The sequence below is a fragment of the Vipera berus genome (genome assembly GCF_964194415.1).
Source record: "Vipera berus genome assembly, chromosome: 9".
NCBI classification, from domain to species: Eukaryota; Metazoa; Chordata; class Lepidosauria; order Squamata; family Viperidae; genus Vipera; species Vipera berus.
Window position 1 is genome coordinate 1,072,572 of NC_138212.1, and position 23,871 is coordinate 1,096,442.

At 52.1% G+C, this 23,871-nt stretch overlaps 1 protein-coding gene across 1 annotated transcript in view; it reads left to right on the top strand.

Annotated features, from left to right (window-relative positions):
- The first annotated feature begins 1,222 nt into the window (after positions 1 to 1,222).
- PLEKHG2 (pleckstrin homology and RhoGEF domain containing G2) overlaps positions 1,223 to 23,871 on the top strand; it is a 32,510-nt gene continuing 9,861 nt past the window's right edge. The window contains exons 1-13 of the mRNA XM_081334414.1: positions 1,223 to 1,298; positions 11,787 to 11,864; positions 12,354 to 12,790; positions 13,293 to 13,393; positions 17,498 to 17,564; positions 18,375 to 18,421; positions 18,644 to 18,794; positions 20,613 to 20,744; positions 21,109 to 21,291; positions 21,492 to 21,584; positions 22,326 to 22,412; positions 22,848 to 22,881; positions 23,013 to 23,114. Of these exons, the coding sequence (XP_081190540.1) occupies positions 11,816 to 11,864; positions 12,354 to 12,790; positions 13,293 to 13,393; positions 17,498 to 17,564; positions 18,375 to 18,421; positions 18,644 to 18,794; positions 20,613 to 20,744; positions 21,109 to 21,291; positions 21,492 to 21,584; positions 22,326 to 22,412; positions 22,848 to 22,881; positions 23,013 to 23,114 (1,483 nt within the window). The 5' untranslated portion in view covers positions 1,223 to 1,298; positions 11,787 to 11,815. The remainder of the gene's footprint in view (positions 1,299 to 11,786; positions 11,865 to 12,353; positions 12,791 to 13,292; positions 13,394 to 17,497; positions 17,565 to 18,374; positions 18,422 to 18,643; positions 18,795 to 20,612; positions 20,745 to 21,108; positions 21,292 to 21,491; positions 21,585 to 22,325; positions 22,413 to 22,847; positions 22,882 to 23,012; positions 23,115 to 23,871) is intronic.

Genomic DNA, 23,871 nt, shown 5'->3' on the forward strand with positions numbered 1-23,871 from the left:
TCTGCACATGCTCAGCTGCTCCATTCCGGCTTCTCCCACCCAGGCTCTCTTGGGGTGCCAAACACACCCACCAACCACCCTCACCCCACACGATTAACCTGGGATTAACCCGGCTTTCTGCCTCGGCACCAAACAGCGGAGGCCAAGCAACCCAACAGGCTGAGTTGCCCCAACAGGTCAGGCTTTTCCCGAAGCTGAGCCAGGAAGCTGCACAGATTGCGATTGCAGGATTGCGATTGCAGGTGTTTCATGTTTCAACCATCCTACACAGAAGCCTGCATTTGGGACGGGTGTGTGTGTGAAGACTTTGGTCCCCATCCCAGCCAGGTTCCAGGTGACTTGTGAGAGACAGTGCTTTGTGTGTGTGTGTGTGTGTGTGTGTGGCTTGTAGAGCTTGCCCAGCACTGCCTCTCCTCTAAGCCAGAGGACCATTTGGGGGAGGGGGGACAGTGTCTTCCTCCTCCCCCCCCCCCCCCGCTCTGTTCTGGGGCTGTCTAGAGAAAGTCTAGAGCAGGGGTCTAGAGCAGCCCATCCTCCACCGCCTTAGCCCTTCCGGTCTTCGTTTCTACCTGCGAACAAAGGAGGGTTATAAACCTGGTTCTCGGTGATGCCTCTCGGGGACCGGGAGCCCAGAGCTGGGGAGGAAGGAGTTAAAGCCTCCCCCCCCGCCACCCACCCACAGGAAACTGTCTGGCAGAAGGGAGTGTGAGAGAATCCCTCTGCCCTCCCCCTCCCCGCTCGCAGCGCTTCCCTTTCAACCCATTTGCCTGCGCCTACCTCCGCCCGCCCCCTCGCCCGCCCCGCCTGCCTGCATCGCCCACCCTCCAGCTGGAATCTGTTGCTCGCCTTGTCTAGGCGGCAGCCGTCGGGAAGATCCTCGGGACCCCTCCTTCCCCCCCACCCCAAAATCTCTCCCGGCTCCCCAGTCTGTCTTCTCCCTCTCCAGCCCCCCACCCCGACCTCGGGAAGAAAGGGGGCAAACTCCGCAAGATGTGAGCCCGGCAGAGGCGGAGGAAGGCGGCGGGGGGGTCTCCCTTCGCCCCTTCCCCACCCAGGCTTCGGCTGGGAACGGCGGAGGAGGGGAGCCTGCCTCGGGGGTCGGCACCCCCGAGCCCCCTCCCCGGGCTTTGCTAACCCCCCGATCGGGGCTGCTCTACGCGGACGCCTCCGGGGATGCGTGTGACCGAGAAGCCGCGAGGCGAATTCTTCTGATTGCCGCCCCCACCCCACCCCACCCCCCACTTCTTTGCTCAGGATTGCCCGGAGGCACCGATCCCTTTCCAAGCCCGCTCCGGACGGTGAGTAATTTCCCTTAGAAGCCCGCCCCCCTCCGCGCAGGGATTTTCCACGGGCCCGATCCGCGCGCGAGCTTTGCTCCTGCTGGGGGAGTAAGTTGGCCGGACTTCTGTGAAGGTTTGGGGAGGGTCCACTTGGATGCGTGGTGCAGAGAAGGGATGGGAGAAGTTTCAAAGCGATCTCTTCCCCCGGAATCCCTTCCCGGGGGGGGGGGGGAATAGTTTGGGACCTTCCCAGGGGGCTGCTTCCCTTCCTTTGTGGATCCAGGACTGGGGGGGGGGCGCTTACTAAGAGGAGAGATCTTCTTCCCCTTCAAGATGGGTGGCATTTGATTGTAAGGCTAGCTGAGGTGGTAGACTTTGGTCCCTCCAGGGAACTGCCTGCCCTAGATGGACCTGCCTGGGCCTCTGGGGGAAGGAAGAGGTGTTTATGGGTGCTCCAAGAAACACCCCACATTCTGGGCCCTTGGCTGGGTGTCTCTGCTCCTGGACGGCCAAGAAGGAGGAGGTTAGGATGGGTTTTGCCCCTCAGGAAAGAAGGTTCGCTGGGCGGGGATGGAGAACTTTCTCCGTGTGGCCTTTGAGCGGAGGGGATTCCTCCCGAATCAGGATTCCCAAGAACTGACTCCCATCCACAACATGTCCTGGCCCGGCATCCTACCCTTCTAGGCTCTGCGGGCCTAGTTTTTGGAAACCCTCCTGAAGATTTACACCCAGTCAAGAGCACAGTGTTGGCAGCTGCTACAAGTGGACTTCGGGGCTGAAAATACAGGCAGTCCTCGGCTTATGGCCACAAATGAGCCCAAAATTTCTGTTGCCAAGTGAGACAGTTGTTAAGTGAGGTTTGTCCCATTTTACGACCTTGCTGGCCACTGTTGCCAAGTGAATCGCTGCAGTTAGTTTAGTCACACTGTTGCTAAGTGAATCTACCTTCCCCATTGACTTTATTTATTTATTTATTTATTTATTTATTTGCATTTATATACCGCCCTATTCCCTGAGGACTCAGGGCGGTTTACAGGGAATTAAAAATCCACCATACAAAAGTTAAAAAACCAATTAAAAGATATTAAATTACCCTGTATACATTAAAACCCGAATTAAAAATTTCTCCTCAGCCTGGGCCTGAGAGCTCAAAGAGCCAGGTCTTCAGGCCCCGGCGGAATGATCGGAGGTCGGGGGCAGTCCTCAGCTCCACCGGCAGCTGGTTCCAGAGGGCAGGCGCTCCCACAGAGAAGGCCCTATCCCTGGGTGTCACCCGCCGGCAATCTCTCACCGGCGGCACCCTGAGCAGACCCTCCCTGTGGGAGCGCACTGGGCGAAGGGCGTTTGATGCCGGCAGCAGGTGTTCCCTCAAATAGCCCGGACCCAGGCCATGTAGGGCTTTATAGGTAATAACCAGCACCTTGAATTTCACCCGGAGGGCAACCGGAAGCCAATGCAGCTCGCGGAGTAGAGGTGTTACATGGGAGTATCGGGAAACCCCCATTACAACTCGCGCGGCCGCATTCTGCACCAGTTGAAGCCTCCGAGTGGTCTTCAAGGGCAGCCCCATGTAGAGAGCGTTACAGTAGTCCAAACGGGAGGTCACAAGCGCATGAGTAACTGTGCGTAGGGCGTCTCGGTCCAGATAGGGACGCAACTGGCGCACCAGGCGAACCTGTGCAAAAGCCCCCCTGGTCACGGCTCCTATGTGGTCTTCAAAATTGAGCCGTGAATCCAGGAGGACGCCCAAGTTGCGAGCCCTATCAACGGGGGGTAACACCTCACCCCCCATCGTTAGAGGTGGAATAACTTGGTTAACCCGAGATGCCGATATGCACAGCCACTCAGTCTTGGCGGGATTTTGCTTGTCAGAAGGTCGCAAAAGGGGGCACGTGACCCCAGGGGACACGGCGACCGTCATAAATACATGCCAATGTCCAGATTTTGATCCCGTGACCCCAGGGATACTGCAGTGGTCATAAGTGTGAAAAATGGTTATAAAAGACACTTTTTCAGTGCCTTAACTTCTAACAGTCACTAAACGAATGATTATAAGTCGAGGACTATCTGTAGACCCTGGAGCTCAGGTGCAATCCTGCTGGTTCTGTTCTTGGGTTGTTGTTTGTTGTTTTTTTTGCAAAAAGTCTGCCTGCCATCCTATTTCTGCACAACTTCTTGGCTGCAGCCCCATCCAGGCTTTCTGTAAATCAGCTTTGTGTAACTCACTTGGGGCTTGCTTGGGAGAAGGGGGGGGGCTCTGAATCAGGCTCTTGCCCTGGGGAGGGGGAGGAAGGCAGGTCTTGACCGTCCCTGCTGCAGACGCCCTGCTTGGGAAGGTTGCTGCTGGTGAATCCAGAGTGAGAAAGTTGGGCCCAGTTTTGCAAGAATGGGAATGAAAGGATCCTGGTTAAAGGCATGACCCTTCCTTCCCCCCCCCTTCCTCCCCCAGCCATTGTTCCAAGAAACAACCATGAGGGGGATTCAGGCTACGAAAATTAAAGGAAAAGGAGGCACTTTGCTGGAGTTGCAATCTTTGCTGGAGTTGCAATCCTTGGGGAGCTAACCGTGATCGTGCCCTGGTTTCCCTCCTCCAGCAAAGATTCTTTCTTCCTGGGATTTAAGAAGAGTTTCTGGGGAAGGGATCGCTTTTAGGACAGGTCCTGGGGAATTGCTGCTTCGTTGCATGGATTGGTTTGTTGTTTTTTTGGGGGGGGGGGCTTGAGTGGCCCTGAAGACTGGGGGGGGGAATCTCTCTCTGCCTTAAGTCCACGGGTTGCTTGTTGCATGGCTTCCTTCACTTTTGCCAGTGGACAGGATTTGATTTTCAGTGGGGAGGGAAAGAGGGGGCACGCGGTGCCTGAGAACAGGCTGACCCTTTCTGGGCTTCTTGGGGTGCCGGCTGATGGGGGTGAGGGGGACTGGGAAACAAAGAGACCCAACTGACTGGCAGGAAGAGGCGTGGAGAGTGGCGAAGGGGGCTGAAGGGGTGTGGCGAAACCTGGAATTTGGAAGAGGGGGTGGCGGCTGCTGCCAGGTGGGCTCCACAGAAGCCGAAAGGGGGCAGGACCACCAGGCAGCCCACCCCCTTCGGGCAAGCGCTCCTTACTTTCCTCCTCCTCCTCCTCCTGACCACCCCCCCCTTTGGCACGCTTGATGCTGGGGGGCTGGCAAGGGGCTTGCTTGCAACTCTGAAGCCTTTCTTGTCAAAGTTTCCCTAAAAGGCCCTGAAGTCTGCAGGGACTCAGAGGTAGAGGCAGTCCTCACCTTACAACCACAACTGTCTTCTCTCTTTTCTAACTTTTCCCTGTGCTGGCTGGGGAATTCTGGGAGTTGAAGTCCACAAGTCTTAAAAGTTCCCAAGGTTGAACACCCTCACCGTATCCCATTCTAGACAAATGGTTGTTCAGTCTGTTTTGGAAAGCACCCGTGTTTCTGGTGGCAAGCAGTTCCACTGGTTAATTGTTCTCACTGCCAGAAAATTCTTCCTTAGTTCCCGGTGGCTTCTCTCCTTGATTGGTTTCCATTTGTTGCTTCTTGTCCGGCCTTCAGGGGCTTTGGAGAATAGCTTGATCCCCTCTCTCTTCTTTGGGGCAGCCCCACAAATACTGGAACACACCACTCTGTTCCAAAACAGGCTGTGGAACTGGAGCTTGCTCCCAGTTAGAGATTGGATTTGGGGTGCTCATATCTTTTCCGTTCCATATCAACTGAAGGTCCATTCATCCCAGGTCATGCTGCCTGTGGAACAACTGGCCACTGGGACAAGGAGCAAGGCTTTGGACAGGGATCTTCCAAAACCTTCTTTCAAAAATTGTTTGGTTCTCTTGTGTTGTTCAATTGATTCTCAAAATAAAGGAGAATATTTGTAGCTTCTGGTTAAAATGAGGAGTCCTTGGTGCTCTCTGAGCTTGGTGGTTTTCTTGCAGACGTTTCATCACCCAGCTAGGTAACACCGTCAGTGCTAGAAGGAGGAGAGTTTGCAGGGAGGAGGAGGAGGAGGAGAGGACTGGACTGTGGGCTCCTTGATGCTTTCTGAGCTTGGTTGTTTTCTTGCAGACGTTTCATGACCCAGCTAGGTAACATCATCAGTGCTGCAGTAGAAATTCTGTGACTGGCTTGAAAGGGTGGTAGGGAAAATGTCGGAGGTGCCCCTTTTATTGTCCCACTTGGGGGGGAAAATAGGAATGCAGCAGCTGCATTTGGATCCTGAGTGGAGTCTTGGCAGCTCCTGGATTCCAAAGGCAGAAATTCCTGTGAGATTCCTGTCTTTCCACTTGATCCCAGCTAACATGGGAGATATTTTTTTTTGTTTCTCAACTAATCCAGGCCCGTCTTTCTCCTCCTTCCACAGCGGGTTTTTCTTCCTTTGTTACTGCCCCCCCTCCCTCTTCCTCTTCCTTCTCGAAAAGCTGGAAAGTCCCAGGTTCAAATTTCACCCTGAATGGTCCAGCCTGGGAATTCTGGAAGAGGAACAGCAACACCTCGGGGGGGGGGGGGACCGAAATGGGGAAAGAATGGGGTCCTTTTTAAATCAGGACCTCTTCCATGGAGCGGGAATTTCTTCTGGCTCCTGCAGAGCCCTGAATTCCACATCTGCTCCATGCAGGAATCCAGATGGAAAATTCTGCTTGAAGGCGGTCAGCGAAGGGAGCCCATCACCTCTGGCGGTCACACATCCCACTGTCCGGTGGCTTTTCCTACTAGGATAAGAACAGAACCTGCCTTTGTTTCCATTAATTCCACTCTCCCCCTTCTCCGGAATTGGAGAGAGCAACTTTTCACCCTGTAGGTCCCAAAGATGCTGATTCTGTTATTGTTTCCCCCCCCCAAAAGGCAACCAGGGTTTTTTCTTCGAATGGAGGAAGCTACTTGGATGAGAAGCAAAAAGTTTTCGAAACCCCCCCCCCAAGAAAGTCCAGTTGCCTTTTGGGGAAAAAAGTACGGGGAGTCATCAAGTCATGACCTCAGCTAAGCCCAAAATTTATGTGGCTAAGTGAGACCTTTTAAGTGGGGCTTGCCCCATTTTATGACTTTTCTTGACACATCTGTTGACCAGTGAATCACTGCAGTTCTTAAATTAGTAGCACGGTCGTTAAGTGAATCTGGCTTCCCCATGGATGTTGCTTGTCAGAAGATCACAAAAGGGGATCACGCGACCCCCAGGACATGGCGACCGTCATAAATGTGAGTCAGTTGTCAAGCATCTGAATGCAAATTACGTGACCGTGGGGACGCTGCAACGGTCGGAAGTATGAAAAACGGTCATAAATCATTTTTTTCCAGTTCTGTTGTAACTTTGAACAGTTACGAAGTGGACTGTCGTAAGTCAAGGAGTGCCTGCACATTTGGGACAACCGTGGCCTGGAGGATTGAGAATCTCCACTGGCATTTTTTCACCCTTGCACCTTTTATTTTCAAAATTGTATTGGTTTATCAAGATGTAAAATACAAAGAGAAACTCAAGAAGGTAATAGAAAGGTAGGAGGGGGGGAAGGAAAAAAAATAACGTGAAGAGGGAAAAGGGGGGGAAGGCAGTTGGCGCCTTTTTCTTTCATTCTTCCCCCCTTGTTTTGTGCGCAACGTTTGCAGAGGGTTGAAAGGAGCCTGTTCTATTCCTCCTGGGCCTGCTCTTCTCCCAGCACCGTCTTTCAGTCGCTGTTCTTCTTTCCCGGCCCCTAATTCTCCCCCCTGTCCTCCTCCGACCCCCTTCCTGGGATTCCTCCTGGAAGCGTGGCACCCCAAACCAGACTCCAGATGGGGTCTGGCCCACGCAAAGGAAAAAGGAGGAGAGAATTCCCAGGACTTACATTCTACTTCTGTTGAGGCAGCTGAAAAAAAGAGCTGCCTTCGCGTTTTGCAGCCCCCTCGTGCCAGGCCCCTGACTCACGGTTTCCCTGCAGCCCTCTGCACGAGTCCCTGAGCCCCGGGGACGAGGGAGGGCGGCACCTTTCCAACTCTGGGATTCCTGGGATAAATGCAGTGGTCAAAGTCTCTTCCCCAGCAGGGCCCCCATGTCGGCCCAGGTAGGAGCCCTTGGGTAGCTGAGGGATTTTTTAAAATTAGATTTTTATCCTGCCTTTATTACTCATTCAAGTAATAAAGGTGATGAACATGCATAATATTCCTTCCTCCTGCTGTCTTCCCAATAACAACAACCCTGTGAGGTGGGTTGGGCTAAGAAAGAGTGACTGGCCCAAGGCCACCCAGCTGGCTTTCGTTCCTAAGGTAGGACTAGAACTCACCGTCTCCTGGTGATTAGTCCAGAGTTGCCCAGCCTGCTTTCATGCCTTATGTGGGACTAGAAGTCACCATCACCTGATGATTGGCCCAAAGGCACCCAGCTAGTTTTCATGCTGTGGTGATACTAGAACTCATAGTCTCCTGGTTTCTAGGCCAGAAGCAGATGTGTCCAACCTGTGGCCCGTGGACTGCATGTGGTCCTGGACATCCAGTAATGCAGCCCCCCAAAATATAATAAACCTAAAAAAATAAAGTAACATTATTTATATACACTAACTGGAGTGTGGCCCAGGGAAGTCAAAGGTTTGGACAGCCAGGCACCGCATTCTGGATGTTAGCGTACACATGACTTACTTCTAGCTGAAGGAGATCTCTGCTTCCTGCTCCTGTTTGGAGAGGTTAAGCCACCGAAGGCATCTGTCACGCAGAAGATAATTTACACCACTGGAGGAGTCTCCAGCTTGGAGGCTTCAGGAGTCCAACAGATGTGGGACAGGGCCATCTTCTGGAAGAAACATTGCTGAAGCTCTACCAAAGCAAGCTGCTTTCCACCCTCAACTGTGGACTTCAACTCCCAGAATTCCTTGACACGAATGCGGACCCCCCTGGTGGCTTACTTATTCTCTCACGATCCCTTCCTCTACAATCTCTCCTCTCTAGTGGGCAGGACAAAAGAAACAGAAATGGCCGGCTGGAGAATTCTGGGAATTGAAGCCCACAAGTCTTAAAGTTGCCACGTTTGGAGATCCCGGCTCTAGAGCAAGGATTAGACCGCCCTGCATGTTCTGAAGAGCAAATCCTGGCAAAGGATTCCCTGGATGAGGCCCCCAAAGCAGAGAAACTCAAGAGGACATTGTCCAGAAGGAAAATGATCCTCTTTCCTTCCCAACAGAGCTGGTGTCTTCCGGAAGTTAGGGGAGGACGTTGCCCAGCCCAGTCGCCAAGGAGGCAAAGGACAGTCGGGGGGGGGCACTTCCAGCTTGACCAGAAAGGCCCCCTTCCTTTGCAAACGCACGGCCTTTAAATCGGAGGGAAAGGACCACAATGCATCTTAATTTCCACCCCACCCACCTCACCCTCAGCCTTTGCTCTCCTTGGCTCCGTCTTCCCAAGAGAGTCCTCCTGACTCCCTCCTTTCTCTGAGTTGGCCAAGGCTTCCCCCACCAGCTGCTGGTCAGAGGAATGTCGGAATGTCCCCTTTGCCCAGCTCAACGCCAAATTCGATTTGGAAAAGCAAACTAACAGCTTTTTCTCAAGCATTTCACACACGATGGTGTTCCTCCTCCTCCTCCTCGTCTCCTCTTCTCTCTCAGCTGCCTTTGAGGAGCTTTTTCATGTAGCTTCTTGCAAGCAAGGCCCAGGGTGAAGGGGGCTTCCTTGCCCCCTCCTCCAATGCTAACGTTTGGACAGAGCCTTGAGCCAGATGCCTGGCCAAGGTTGCAAAAGTCTCATGGGTTTTTTTCCCCCCTTCGAACCTTCCTTTCTTCTTTGGGGTCCCAGCCACAGACACACACACACACACACACACACACACACACACACACACACACACACACACACACACCCTTTTAAGGATCCTGCACTTCTTTGCTTCATTTCTTCATCTTTCCCCACTTAGGGTTTGGTTGCTGCGATATTAAAAAGATGTTGAGACTCTAGAAAGGGTGCAGAGAAGAGCAACAAAGATGATCAGGGGGCTGGAGGCTAAAACATATAAGGGACTGGAATTGGGGATGTCTAGTTTAATGAAAAGAAGGACTAGGAGAGACATGATAGCATTTTACAATATTTGAGGGGTTGCCACAAAGAGGGGGTGGGGGGCTCAACTTATTCTCCAAAGCATCTGAAGGCAGGAGAAGAAGCAATGGATGGAAACTAATCAACCTTGAACTAAGGAGAAATTTCCTGACAGTGAGAACAGTTAACCAGTGGAACAATTTGCCTCCAGAAGTTGTGGGTACTCCAACACTGGAAGCTTTCAAGAAGAGATTGGACAACCATTTGTCTAGAATGGTATAAGGTTTCCTGCTTGAGCAGGGGGCTGGACTAGAAGACCTCTAAGGTCCCTTCCAACTCTGTAATTCTGTTTTTCAGTGCTCCTTTGGCCGGCTGGGTTTATTTCTCAGACGTTCAGGGCACTCATCTGCAGGCAATTAAACTCCGCTGAAAAGTTGACTGCCATCTTGGCTTGTTTTGAACCCACCCGTTTATACACAACTGACCTGCCTAGCCAGGATTGGTGGAGGTGTGATTTTCGCTTTGATTAATCTGGGCGTGGGCTGCTGGAGAGGATGTGTTCTGGTCTTTTTATTTCCTTCTGAGCTTTTAAAATATCTCTTTAGAATGGTGTGTAAATGTGATTTATCTCTATGCGGCTATTGATGGCAGATTTGTCTGAATGCCAAGCTTCCAGCCCTTCCCTGTGTATGTTTTGGATTTAGCTTAGTCTAGGATGCTCACGGTTTCCCAGGGGAAACTATGGTCAAGTCTGTCCATGGGTTGTGAGATTGCAACATATGGACAGACCCCCAAGGAGCAAGCCCTCTCTCCCTTGCACTGATGATGTTCCCTAGTTGGATGATGAAACGCCTGTGAGAAGACCATCAAGGACCCAACATTCCTCCTCCTCCTCCTCGCAAACCCCATTCTCTCCTAGCACTGATGCTGTTACCTAGTTGGGTCATGAAATGTCTGCAAGGAAACTGCTAAGCTCAGAGGGCACCAAGGACCCCAAAATTCAATCCTGGGCCACAGAGACTCTCTTCTACTGGAACCCTAGCAGGGTGTAGTAGTGAAGGTCCAGGAAGGTCCAGTTTGGCTGGTAAGAAAAGTTTGGGGGGCTGAGGATGCTGAGATGTGAGCTATCCTGTCCCACTTTTGGAAGACGGCTGCAGGAGGAGGAGGGGAAGAGCTGAGGAAGAGGGTTTGTGTAGCAAAGAGACTAATGTCTTTTTTGTTTTGGCTTATTTTTAATGTTGGGAAATGGGAAAAAAAACACTTGTGCCTGGGGGTACAATTTATTTCATGTAAATCAGTAGCCTGATCCTTTTCCCACACTCCGGCCAGCTGAGAGCAAGATGAGACAATATTAAAACACAAACACAACTCAGACATCCCTCGAAGCCAACCCCCTGGCTGACGAGGGTATTTTTGGCCCGGGCTGATGAATCAGGAAGTTGGTATCTGGTCTGGAGGGCCACCGAGGGGGCCTGCATTTTAGCCAGGATTCCACCCCGAAGCTTTTGTAAGATAAGATAAATGAAGGGGAAACCGTTGAGAACTGCGAGGTACAAGACAGGTACAACCGGAAATGAGCCCAAAATTTTCGTTGCTAAGTGAGACATTTCTTAAGTGAGTTTTGTCCCATCTTATGACCTTCTTTGCTACAGTTGTTAAGTGAATCACTGCAGTCGTTACATTTGCAGCATGGTTGTTAAGCGAATCTGGCTTCCCATTGACTTGGCTTGTCAGCTGGTTTGCCTGCACACCTGGCACCAAGCCGGTTTGCCTGCACAGCTGGCACCAAGGTGGTTTGTCTGCACATCTGGCACCAAGCCGGTTTGCCTGCACAGCTGGCACCAAGGTGGTTTGTCTGCACAACTGGCAGCAGTGGGTCCTCACTGAAAAGATGTGCAGGGCTGGGACCCAGACATTCAGGTGCCGATAGCACAAGGGCTAACCAGCCACTCACTGCTGTCCTTTCAGTGGCCCTTTGGCCAGTCTGGGGAGCAGGAGGGTCTTCTAGGCCTCCAGGGTTGGCGGGAGGGTGGGCAAAGCTGCCCCTGACTCCTCCTGGAGGCTGGTGGGCATGTGGCGGCTCTCCTGCCCCTTCGTGCCTGAGCTGGTCCTCGGCTGCTCAGCCAGGGGTGCCAGCAGACCCAACCAGGAGATCCGATGCCCAGCAGTCTTTCTCTCTTCCATTCAGAGCCTGCCTTCAATGGATTCTTTTGTTGCACACCGTCCAGAAAACTCTAGTTGCCACAAGTGTGAGTGTATGTGTGCCTCTCTGTATACACAATTGGAGCAACACAACGTTTATTTATTTATTGTGTGGCACATTCGCAGCCTATTTCAGTAAAAAAAGGAACACTGGGTAAAATGCCAAACATAGACTATAAAATCTGAACTCTTATCAGGAAGATTGCAAATGTACGTCTAAGGTGCAAATATAATGTTTTACTTCGTTCATCACAGCTAGGAAATCTCCGTGACAGGTTCTCTTTGTGCTGTACAACACAGCAACACGTTTGTATTTCTCCTTCCCAGGAGAAGAGCCCAGGGACCCCAGCCTCACCATGCCCGAAGGAGCCCACTGGGGCAGCACCAAGGAAAGAGGCAGCCCAGGTGAGTCCACGCCCCTGTTGCATTCACCCAGACACCTGGAAAAGGGAGAAGACCCTTGGGTGTCCCCATGGGAGGGGGGAAGAGAACCCCTCCCCAAATCTGGGCTGAGATTCCAGGGTTTGTGGATTGCTATTGTGGCCGTTGCAAACCCTACTTTCCTCCCCCCCCAATTACAAAGCTTTGACGGGAGGGAGGTGGAGAGCAGAGAAAGGGCAGGGTGGGTGGGGGGGTCCCTTTCTTTGCACACTGTGCCTCCCAGCAGGCCTTGCGAGAGAAACCACAGCTTTGAAAGGTGAGAAAAACCCACAAAGGGTGTGCAGAGGCAGGAAGCAGATTTTTTTTTATTGTTTTAAGAGTAAAAAGAGCCGAGGAGGGGGAACCAGCTGCCCTCCCCACCTCCAAGGGGGCCCCTTGCACTAGTGGCTGAAAGGTTGGGGGTCTTTTGGGGAAGCGACTGCAGACCCTGTTGCTTCCTCTCCTGCCCAGCAGCCCCCAGGCCCTCCTCCACCTCCTCGCTGGCGGGAATCGGGACCAAGATGGCGTCGGACCCCATTCTGGGCAGCTGCACCTCCGTGAACACGGTCTGCTCGGACAGTGACCGCCCCGTCAGCCTCAGCTCTTCGGCGTCCTCCGCCTCTTTGCAGGACGGCTCCAGTGCTTTCGGCAGCAGTGTGGCGCTGGGGGGCTGCCCTTCAGGCCCTTACTCCCAGCAAAACGGCAGCGACATCAGCCTGGACCTGACCCCCGTAGCGCTGCTGGACCGGCTGGCTGACACCCCAGGAGACGGGCAGCAATGCTGCGGCTGGGCTCCAGGGCCCGGCCGGGCCAAAGAACGCCGGATCAAGCTGTCCCATCTGGACCGGGTGGTGCTGGAGATTGTGGAAACCGAGCAAGCTTACGTCCGGGATCTCAGGAGCATTGTGGAGGTAAGAGGGGGAGGGGAGAGGGCGGGGGGGGAGGGGAGAGGGCAGGGGGGGAACTTTGTGGCTCACAAAGGAGCTTTGGAGCATACAAGCATGTATCTCCTGACTGCAACTCTTGAAAGCAGCCCCATCCTTTCTGGGCTTGGCTGCAGTGCCTCAGTTCCTGGAAATTGACAATCTGGGAGTTGAAGTCCGCCCATCTTAAAGCTGCCAAGGTTGAGCACCATTGGTCTAAAATGGCATAATGCTTTGTCTGCCCTTGCAACAGCCCTGTGAGGTGGGCCAGGCGGGGGGAGAAAGAACAGCTTACAAAAACTGTGCTGTTCCACCAGCCCCACCCCCTCCATTCAGAAACCCAGCCTTTGTCTGTGTGTGTGTGTGTGTGTGTGTGTGTGTGTGTGCGTGCGCATCTGCCTTTCCTCCCAGACCGCCCAAGAACTCTTGTAGAATTTGCAGGTTGCTGTGCCTTAATGGGGAGATGCCCCCCCCTTTTCTTCCTGCACAGAATTACCTGGGCTGCATTTTCGACTGCAGACAGGTGTCTCTGAAACCGGATCAAGTCGGTGCTTTGTTTTGCAACATCGAGGACATTTACGAGTTCAACAGGTGAGGCGAGTTCCAGAGGTGCAGTGGGACATCTCTCGGCTCCTCCGGCTGGGGAGGGGGGGGCCAGTTGGTCTTGTGGTTCAGAGCAGGGCAAAAGGTGTGCTTGCGTGTTTGTTCATGTTTCCAGTTTATTGGCCACCCATCTCGCGCAAGTCAGCTCTGGGCAGCCCACGATACGGGCGGTCCCTGTTTTGAGAGAGATGGTCGTAAACTGAGTTTTGCCCCATTTTGCGATCTTTTTTACCACTGTTGTTAATTGAACCACTTGCCCTTGCTACACTAGTCACACGGTCGTTAAGTGAATCCGGCTTCTTGCCCCTTGATTTTGCTTGTCAGAAGGTTGCAAAAGGGGAATCGTTTGACCCCGGGACGCTGCGACCGTCGTAAATATGAGTCAGTTGTATTTTGATCAGGTGACCCTGGGGTGCTGCAACGGTCGTAAGTGGGGAAAACGGCCCTAAGCCTCTTTTTTCAGTGCCGCTGTGATCACTAAACTGGCTGTTGTAAGTTGAGGACCACCTGCGTTTAAAAAATAAGGCTGTATACATAAAATGTTCATGGTGATGGTCCTGGGCCAGAGGGGGGAGGCCTGGCCCCAGCCTTATTTTCCTTTGCCTGCCAGACAAGCCCCCTCCTCACCCCTCCCAAGTTTTCAATATCCCCCCAGGATCTCATCTGAGTTCCTGGCAGCCTTCCTTGTTTTCCTGTCGGGGTGTGTTTTTTTTTGTTTTTTTTTGCTGGTGGCCCTGAATTCTGCAGACTTCTGCTTTTGATTTTTGGTGAAGGGCCTGGAATTCAGCAAGGAAGGGCCGGGCATAAATATTTAAAAGGATGTCTCATAAAACGGGATCTGGAGTAAGTCGGCCTAATAACTTCTGGGGGATTTACGACCATGTGAATCGGCTTAGGAGCAGCGCCAAGACTTTTCTGGGACAAGACTTTTCTGGGACGGGAGGTGGGGGGAAGAGGGGCGCCTGGATCCTGGGGAGGGTCATCGCAGAGCTTTTCTTAGAAGCGTTTGTGGGTCCTGGGTCACCTGGAGCAGAAGACAGCAGGACGGTGTGGCCGAGCAGAGAAGTAAATGCTGCGGCCCAGAGGAAAAATAACGTCTCCAGAAAGAGAAATAATTTCCCTTCCAAAAGGATTCTAAGCGACACATGGAGGCTAGAAGAAGCCTGGCGACTTGCCAAGCCAGGCGCCTCTGATGCCAGCCTTGACCAAAACCCGGCAACCCGAGTCCCACCTGGAGCCCGTTCTATTCCCCACAGAGGGGGTCACAGTTGATTTTTGCAGGGCCTTCAGAAGACCTTGGAAAGCCTCTCCCAGCATCGCCAGCTTCTGCCCTACCCCCGGGGGGGTCTCTAGTCCTTCTTTTGATTCTTGGGGTCTCCGAGGAAAGTCGGCCAAAGACCCTGCCCACATTTTGCCCATCTTCTGCAGCAACTGGGGAAACGCCTGCGCAAGATGGACACCAGTTAGGTGGCCCAAAACATACGAAGAACGATTGCAGGAATTAGGTGTGTCTAAATTAATGAAAAGAAGGGTTCGAAGTGACGGGATAGCCATCTTCCACAGAGAGGAGGGGGCCAACCTGTTCTCCATCACACCTGAAGGCAGGACAAGAAGCAATGAATGGAAACTAATCAAGGAGAGAACCAACCTAGAACTAAGGAGGAATTTCCTGACAGTGAGAACAATTAGCCAGTGGAACTGCTTGCCACCAGAAGTTATGGGTGCTCCATCACTGCAGGTTTTTAAGAAGAGACTGAACAGCCACTTGTCTGAAATGGTATAGGGTCTCCTGCCTAAGCAGGGGGTTGGACTAGAAGGCCTCAAAGGTCCCTTCCTATTCTGTTATTTTGTCTCCAGCTGCTTCTAGAGTTCCTTCTGGTGTTCCCTCACTTTCAAAGTGCTACAAATCCATGCACCATCCTTAACCTGGGAGAAAAGTCCAGACGTGCATCTCTCCCCACCTGCTTGCTGACCCGGCCGGCCCCCTCCCCATTTTGTCCAAGGACAGGGATGGCAAAACCCAACCTTCTCGGCATCTGACCTTGAACCAGGAGGATGAGGTCATTTTGAGACTGAACAGCTCAGGAGGACTTCAGCTTGTCTCGCTCCTTTCTGGCTGGGGAGGAGACGAGGGTCCTGCTAAAGGACCATGGCTGGACCCAGAGTTGGCCAGGGCTGCCTTGGTTAGCTGCAAATGGCGAAAAATAGTGGAGGAACATGAACCGATCCTGGGTTAATTCTCCATCCCTTTTTAGTTCCTTACTGTATTCTCACAAGTAGAATAAACTGGAGAGCAATGCTGAATCCAGAGACTCCCCCCCACTTCACCCACACCCTCCCTGCCTGAAGATGGTGTATTTAATTTCTCTCACTGCATTGTCCTGCCTTTGCGGAAAAATCTCTATTTTCCTTGCTTCAGCATCTTGCTTTCCGGTTCATGGAAATACACCCCCTGACTCAAAGCCGGCTGGTGCCAGACTCTGAAATGGCATCTTCCTTTCCAAAGGGGGGGGGGGGAAGGAAAGGAAAGGAAAGGAGGCAAAAACTAGATGACAGAAGGAAAAAATAGGAAGAAAAGAAAGAAAGAGAAAGAAAGGAAAGAAAGAAAGAAAGAAAGAAAGAAAGAAAGAAAGAAAGAAAGAAAGAAAGAAAAAGAAAATCCGCAGATCAAATTGGGCCCAGGAGATGCAGCCCCCACCTGCCAAGGTGTTCCCCCCCCCAAGTTCCTTTTTGCAGCAGGCTGGGTCTGATCCGTCACCTGCTTTTGCAGCAGTGAACCAGGAGAGCAGGACTGGGGGGCGGGGTTCTTGTCAACTTGAAATTCGCTGAGCCTGTAATTTGAGAAGGACTGGGGGGGATTGAGGGGCTGAGAAAGGGGAGCAGGGGGTGGGGAGATGGGGGAGAAGAGGGAGGCTGGGAAGGACACCAAATGAAGCCAGAGGGGGGGAGGGGGGGTTAGAGCAGCATCTTCCTGGCAGGAAAAGTGCTTGGCTCCAGACTCTGGTGAGCCGAAGGGGGTGGGCAGGTTTATTTAAAATGGGGAGGGGGGGTCTCTGTCCTTGCTACAGTAATCTCAGACTGACCTAGGAAGGAAGGAGTGACAGAGAGCAGGACGGGGCGGAGGAAGAGAGAACATCTGCTTAAACTTGGCAGATCTCAAATTCTCTCCCCGGTCCCATTCTTGGGACGAGGGATGCTTTAGCCCCGTCCCGCTGGAAGTGCTGGGAATTAGAATTTGGTTCGCTCCGAGGAGTGAAGAGTGCCTCTGAGCATGCACTGAGGTTCCCCCCCCACACACACACTTCTTTAGCTTCTAGGCTGGCGATGGTGTCATCTTAAGGGCAGGCCGGCAACTGACCCTCCCTAGATGAGGTCACAGTGGGGATTCCCTTCTTTCACTTTGCAAATGAGCCCAGACCAAAATCTGGGAAAGGAAAAGATCCCCCCCTCCCAGATCTTTCCCTCCAAATTCCCTGCAAGCCCCCCCCCTCTCCCTCTCTTCCCTCCTTCCCCTTCAGGTAAGGGAAATCTCTGGGATATTGGAGACGGAGAAGGCTCCCCAAGGAGACTTTTTAGCTCATTGCCAGCAGCTTGGTTTATTTTTAGTTGCCCCCCTGCCCCTCTCTTCTCTCCCCCCCCCAGGCCTCCTGCTGAGTTTTTGCCTTTTAAAAACTGGCCGGTGGCCAAAAGCTCCATCAATGTTCCTGATTTCCCCATCTGGGGGAGTTTTGATGGGGAGGCACCGAGGGGATAGGCAGGGGAAGTGGGCGGGGGGGGGAGCCATTTGGGGAGTCCCTCTCCCTCCGCTGAAGCCCCCTTCCCGCTAATGCTTCAGCCCAGACACACACACACACACACACACACACACACACACACACACACACCATTCACAGGAAGCCACTGGCTGCCCTGCCTCAAAGCACAATTATTCTCAAATTGGTGTTTGCAAGGAATTCAGTAGTGGGCAAAAGGCCCGGTGGGTCCGGTCTGGTTGCAGGCATAAGGGGCCTTCAGGAAGTGTGTGTGTGTGGGGGGGGGGGAAGCTGCAACTTGTGCAAATCTCCTTTACACCCGTTTTGCAATTCTTTTCAGCGAGCTGCTGGAAGATCTGGAGAGGAACACCAGTGCCCATGCAATTGCTGACTGCTTTGTGCAAAGGGTAAGTGCCTGACTTCTCCTCCTCCTCCTCTTCCCTCGCTCCTCCCCTCCTCATTCCCTCTCCTTCCCTTCTCCTCTTCCCCTTCTCCTCTTTCCTCCTCCTCATGTTTTCATCCCATCTGTAATAATTACAATCAGAGTGTCACAACCTCAGTTAAGATGTAAACTCCCAGAATTTCCCAGCCACTATGCGATGCGTGGACTTTACTTCCCAGAATTCCCCAAGAACAATATGGCATGTGGAGTTTGCCTCCCAGAATTCCCCAACCCCGTGTGGATTTCAGCTCTGAATTCCCAAGCCGGCCTGGGTGGACTTCGCCTCCCTCCCAGAATTCCCCAATCACCGTGGCAGGGCTGACTGGAGAATTCTGGGTGATGAAGTCCCTACATCTTAAAGTTGCTGAAATTGAGAAACATCGGTTTAAACCATCTTGGGACCCCCAGATCCATTGGGGTCCTCATCTGCTTGGCAAAGCTGAACTAATCTCTTCCAATTTTGGGGCATCCCAGAGATGATGCTCTGACTTTGCAGATGTTCCAATAAAAAGGCAGGATGTGACTTCTGCTCAGAGACTGACACGGGAGTCGGTCCTGTGCAGATGGAGAATTACTGGAATTAAACATGGTTAGTGGGATTTGGGGGGGGGGAGATCCAGCCGCTCTCTCCCTGCCGCTTCTGGATCAAAACTCCTGCTTGGCCAGGGCAGATGCAATTTCAGAAGAGGGATGAAACCCTCATCAACGCGGGCAGAGAAATGGCTTCCCCTTGTGGATTGCAATGCATTTAATGTGGTTTCATTTAATTTTGCAGAGTGAAGAATTTGATATCTACACTTTGTACTGCATGAACTACCCCAAGTAAGTACACGGTGCTCAGCATGACTGGGGAATTCTGGGAGTTGAAGTCCTCAGGCTTTAAAGTGGCCGAGTTTGGAGACCCCCAGCTCTAGTCCCTCCAGCAGTGTTTCTCAGCCCTACTCGTTTGAAAAGTTTGGACTACAACTCCCAGGATGCCCCAGCCAGCTAGGCAAAGTTACCAGTGTTCGTCTGTCCTCTTTCTTCTCCTCTCCCCGTTACCAGCTCCGTCTCGGTGCTCCGGCAGTGCATGGAGGACGACTCCCTGGCGAAATTCTTCCGGGAGAGGCAGGCCACTCTCTCGCACTCGCTGCCATTGGAGACCTACCTTCTCAAGCCGGTCCAGCGAATTCTGAAGTACCATCTGCTGCTGCAGGTTCGTGGTGCCACTTCGGGCTGTTTGGCACTCTGAGCTGGGTTGGTTTTCTTGCAGACATTCCATGACCCAACTAGGTAATATCATCTGTTTTTTTCTGAGGATGGGGTTTGCTCTCTGTTTCCGTACAATACAGTATCTTGCCTTGCAGTCTGTGCAGCTGATACCCAGGTAAGCAGGGATTAATACCAGACAAACTAGAATAGAATAGAATAGAATAGAATAGAATAGAATAGAATAGAATAGAATAGAATAGAATAGAATAGAATAGAATAGAATAGAAATTAGAATAGAATAGAGCTGGAAGGGACCTTGGAGGTCTTCTAGTCCAGGGCTTTTCAACCTTATCACCCATTGTACCACTTTTAGGATCTGGCAACATCTGAGTACCACCAGTTGCCTAGCAAGGTGTCAAAAACTTGATGACCGAAAAAAAAGGAAAAAAAAGTCCTCAACTTACAACAGTTTGCTTAGTGACTGTTCGAAGTTACAATAGCACTGAAAAAAGTGCCCCCCAAGCCACAGCCGAGCAAGGCACCTGCCTGCCCACCCAGTGGCGCTCTTCCTCCTATTCGAGGTTTTCATTGTTCTGAGCATTTCTGAGCCTTGGTGGAGCAGTGGGCTAATGCCTCCTTAAGTAACACCAGCTGCCTGCAATTAGTGCAGGCTCGAGTCCCACCAGGCTCAAGGTTGACTCAGCCTTCCATCCTTCCCAGGTAGGTAAAATGAGGACCCAGATTGTTGGGGGCAATTAAGCTGACTTTGTAATAATGCCGCTTGGGTGTGTGTGTGAAAGCCCTAATAAGCAGGCATATACATAGAATGAAGGCTACTGCTAAGCTTGTAAGCCGCCCTGAGTCTTCGGAGAAGGGCGGGATATAAATGGGATTTTTTAAAAAAAATTGTTCTGAGCATACAACTTTTCTAGGATGGTCGTGTACCACCTGCCAGGTGCCAATGTACCACAGGTGGTACCCGTACCACTGGTTGAAAAACCCTGTTCTAGTCCAACCCCCTGCTCAGGCAGGAGACCCTATACCTTCTCAGACAAGTGACTGTCCAGTTTCTTCTTAAAAACCTCCAGCAATGGAGCGCCCAGGATTTCTGGTGGCCAGCTGTTCCACTGGTTGATTGTCCTCCCTGTCACTAACTTTCTCCTTACTTCCAGGTTGCTTCTCTCCTTGATCAGTTTCCATCCGTTGTTTCTCGTCCTTCCCTCTGGTGCTTTGGTGAACAGCCTGGCCCCCTCTGCCTTGTGGCAGCCCCTCAGACACTGGAACACTGCTATCGTGTCTCCCCTATTTCTTCTGTTCTTTAGACTAGCCAAACCCAAGTCCCGCAGCCGTTCTTCCTATGTTTTGGTCTCCAGGCCTTTGATCATCTTAGTTGCTCTTCTCTGAATCAAGCAGAAAACAATATCCTAATAAAGGAATGATGGATAAAACTCACACCAACCCTTGCCGGGCCTGTAATGCTCCTATATCTATGTATTTATTTATTTGTTACATTTATATACCTCTCATCTCACCAAGAGGTCGCTATATGATTTATGAATTTATTACATTGCAAATTATCCAGAGCCGCTTCCAAGTCAGAAATAACATCCTGTACAAAAAGTAAACCGGGTGCAGGATTTTAACTCTCCCTGGAAAGCATTCTTGAAAATTAAGGTTATGTTGGGCTCAGCGCCACATCTAAAGTGTGGATTCCCTTCTCCGGAGACCGATCCAGAATTACTAGTGTTGTTTCTCAGATTCCCACTGAATGAACGTCTCTCGTCTCTGACTCTTCCCCCCCAAACCTGCTTTCTCTACCCAGGAACTCGCCAAACATTATGACAAGAGCAGTCCTGGCTACGACTCGGTGGAAGAGGCTAGCATCACCATGACGGCGGTGGCTTGGTACATCAACGACATGAAGCGGAAACAGGAACATGCCAGCCGGCTGCAGGTCCGGAGCACCCTTCCTGGCAACGGAAAAGAATTCGGCCTTTGGGATTTGGGAAGGGCCCGTTCAGCTGGACGGCTTTAGCCCGTCTGTCAGGGCGGGCAAATTGGCATCCCGTGCTCAAGTCAGAACTCCTAGAGGGGAGTGGGAACCATTCATGCCTTTCTGGGGTCCTTGGGGGTTTCCTTGCAGATGTTTCATGACCCAACTAGGTGGCATCATCAGTGCTAGGAGTGGGGGGGGGGTGCTGCCTGCAAATAAGCTACTTGTGAATAAACAGGCAACATGGACCAATCCATAAAGTCTCCCAAACTCCATTTCCACCCCTTTGTAAGCTGAAATCTCTCCGCCTCCATCCCCCTTCTAGGAGATCCAGGGGCTGCTGGCTGGCTGGACGGGTCCAGAGCTGGGGGCCTTTGGGGAGCTGATCCTGGAGGGCCAATTCCGGGTGCCGCGAGCCCGCAAGGAGAGGCTCTTCTTCCTTCTCAGCAAGGTGCTGCTGATCGCCAAGCGGCGCGGAGAAGCCCTCGTCTACAAGAGCCACATCTTTGTAAGGGGAACCGGGGATTCGGGGCAGGGGCGGAGGATTGGGACCAGTCAGCTCTGCCTTTCTCAGTCTTGGCAATTTTAAACTGGGTGGACTTCAACTCCCAGAACGCTCCGGCCAGCCATGCTCGCTGGGGAATTCTGGCAGTTGAAGTTCTCCAAAGTTCCCGAGGCTGAGTTAGATTTCCGGGGCATCCTTTTCAGTGCTGCAACCTGGCGCTCCAGGAGAACACCAAGGACCCTCTGAGCTTCAAAATCTCCGACCTTTCCATTCCCAAACAGCAGCACACCGTCCAGGTGAGGCAACCGGCTCCTCCAGCAGCCGACTCGGGAACTCTTACCAGGCCGTGAACCTTTACAGGATGGTTACCCGCGGAAAGCGACCTCGGGAAGCGTCTGACCTCAGACGTTCGTCAAATGGGTGTGGAGTGTGTTTCTTCCTGGGAAATCGGAGGGTGGGGAAAATTCAGTTTTTTCCTCCTGGGCAGCTACGGGTCCTATAATTGTGGGGGAGAAAGACCTTGGAGATGGGTTGAAGAGATGCTGTTTAGGAACGGACAGATAACAGAGGACTTAGCCCTCAGCTGCATAACGGGTGAGAAAAAGGGACCAGAAGGCACCATTCCTAATTCTCAAGCTGTAAAGGAAACGGCACGAGTCATAAAAGAGCCAAGGTTGCCTACCCCTGCCCTAGTTGTTAAGCGAAACTTCAGCTGTTAAGGGAATCACGTGTTCATGAAGCGAACCTGGCTTCCCCATGGATTTTGGTTGTCAGAAGGTTGCAAAAGGGATCACGTGACCCCAGGACGCTGCAACCGTCATAAACACGAACTGTTTGCCAAACATCTCAGTTTTGATCCCAGGGAAGCTGCGACGGTCGTAAGTGTGGGAAACGACCATAAGTCCCTTTTTTCAGTGCTGTTGTAATCTTGAATGGTCATTCAGCGAATCATTGTAAGTCGAAGACTACCTGTAGATCTTTCTGGAATCCTGGGCTGTAGAAATGCCCTCCCCACCCTTCTTTCTGCACTGTTCCAGGTGAGGAACCAGGAAGAAAAGCGACTTTGGATTCATTATCTGAAACGTTTGATTGTGGAAAATCACCCAGCATCCATTCCCCAGAAGGTAAAGGGGTCAGGGGCGGGGGGCTCTTGATGGAGAGGGAAAGCCTGTATGGAGAGTCCTCAACTTACGACCATTATTTGGGATTGGAAATCTGGCTGTAAGTCATTGCCCTTATAAGTCAAGGCGGCCACGTGGTCGGACCTGTTTTTCAGCAGTTTTCATGGCGGTCATTAAGCGTATGGCGTGGTCATTAACTGGAACCCAAAACAGGGTCACGTGATGGGGCTACATGAGACTTTTGGATGGCTGGAAGAGCCTCACAGGCTGTAAATCACCCACTCCAAGGTTGTTGTAATTCGGAATAGTCGTGAAACAATTGGTCGTAAGTCGGGGACTACCAGTATTTTTCAAACCTGCAACTTTAAGATGCGTGGACTTCAACTCCCAGAATTCTTGCTCCTGACCATCTCTGGATGCTTTTCTTTCCCTTTCCAGGCCAAGCAGGTCCTCTTGGAGAACAGCTTCCAGGGTAAGATTTATTTATTTTTGGTGGGGGGGGGGTTCCGCCGGCCCCCAACATAGCTCCAGCCGTCTCCTCTGGAGTGGGAGGGCATTTGGCCACTCGCTGCCCGAGTGACGGGGTTCTCCGCCTCTCGCCAGGCTGCCCAGATGGGGTCTTCAGCCCTGAGACCCCCAAGAAGCCGCTGCCTTCTCCTCGGCTGGACGAGTCCAGGGCCTGCATCCGGGGCCGGCGGCAGTCAGGTGAGAGGGGGCCAGCGGCCCCTTCCGGGGGGTGTGTCAAGAATTCCTTCACACACACACACACACACACACACACACACACACCAGGGGATCGGTGGCTCCTGGGGGGCCTCCCAGGAGAGGAACCAGTGGTCCTCGGCTTACGACCACAATTGAGGCCAAGCTTTCTGTTGCTAAGTGAGATCTTTTAGGTGGGTTTTGCCCCCTTCTGCGACTTTCCTTGTCACAGCTGTTAAGCGAATCACTGCTGCTGTGAAGTTAGGAACACGGTTGTTAAGTTAATCTGGCTTCCCCTCTTGACTGTGCGTGTCAGAAGGTCGCAAAAGGGGATCGCGTGACACCACCCCCCCCACACACACACACGGGATGCTGCAAATGTCATAAATGCGAGTCAGTTGACAAGCGTCCGAATTTAGATCACATGTCCATGAGGATGCTGCAATGGTTGTGTGAAAAACAATCACCAGTCACTTTTTTCAGTGCTCTGTATTTCGAACGGTCACTAAATGAACCGTTGTAAATTGAGGACTACTTTTAGGAGACTTGGTGTAACAGTGGAGGTTGTAGGAACTTGGATGTTTTTCAGCTTCTCATTTTTAAGACGACCGGCCAAAGAGGGCCTCCCAAATCGGTCTTCTGAGTTCCAAAAAGCCCTGGACCATAATTCCCAGAATTCCCTTGAGCCTTCTTGGCTGGGAATGCTGGGAGCCGTAGTCCTGATACAGACCTCCAGTTGACCTAGAAGAGAGTTTCTCAG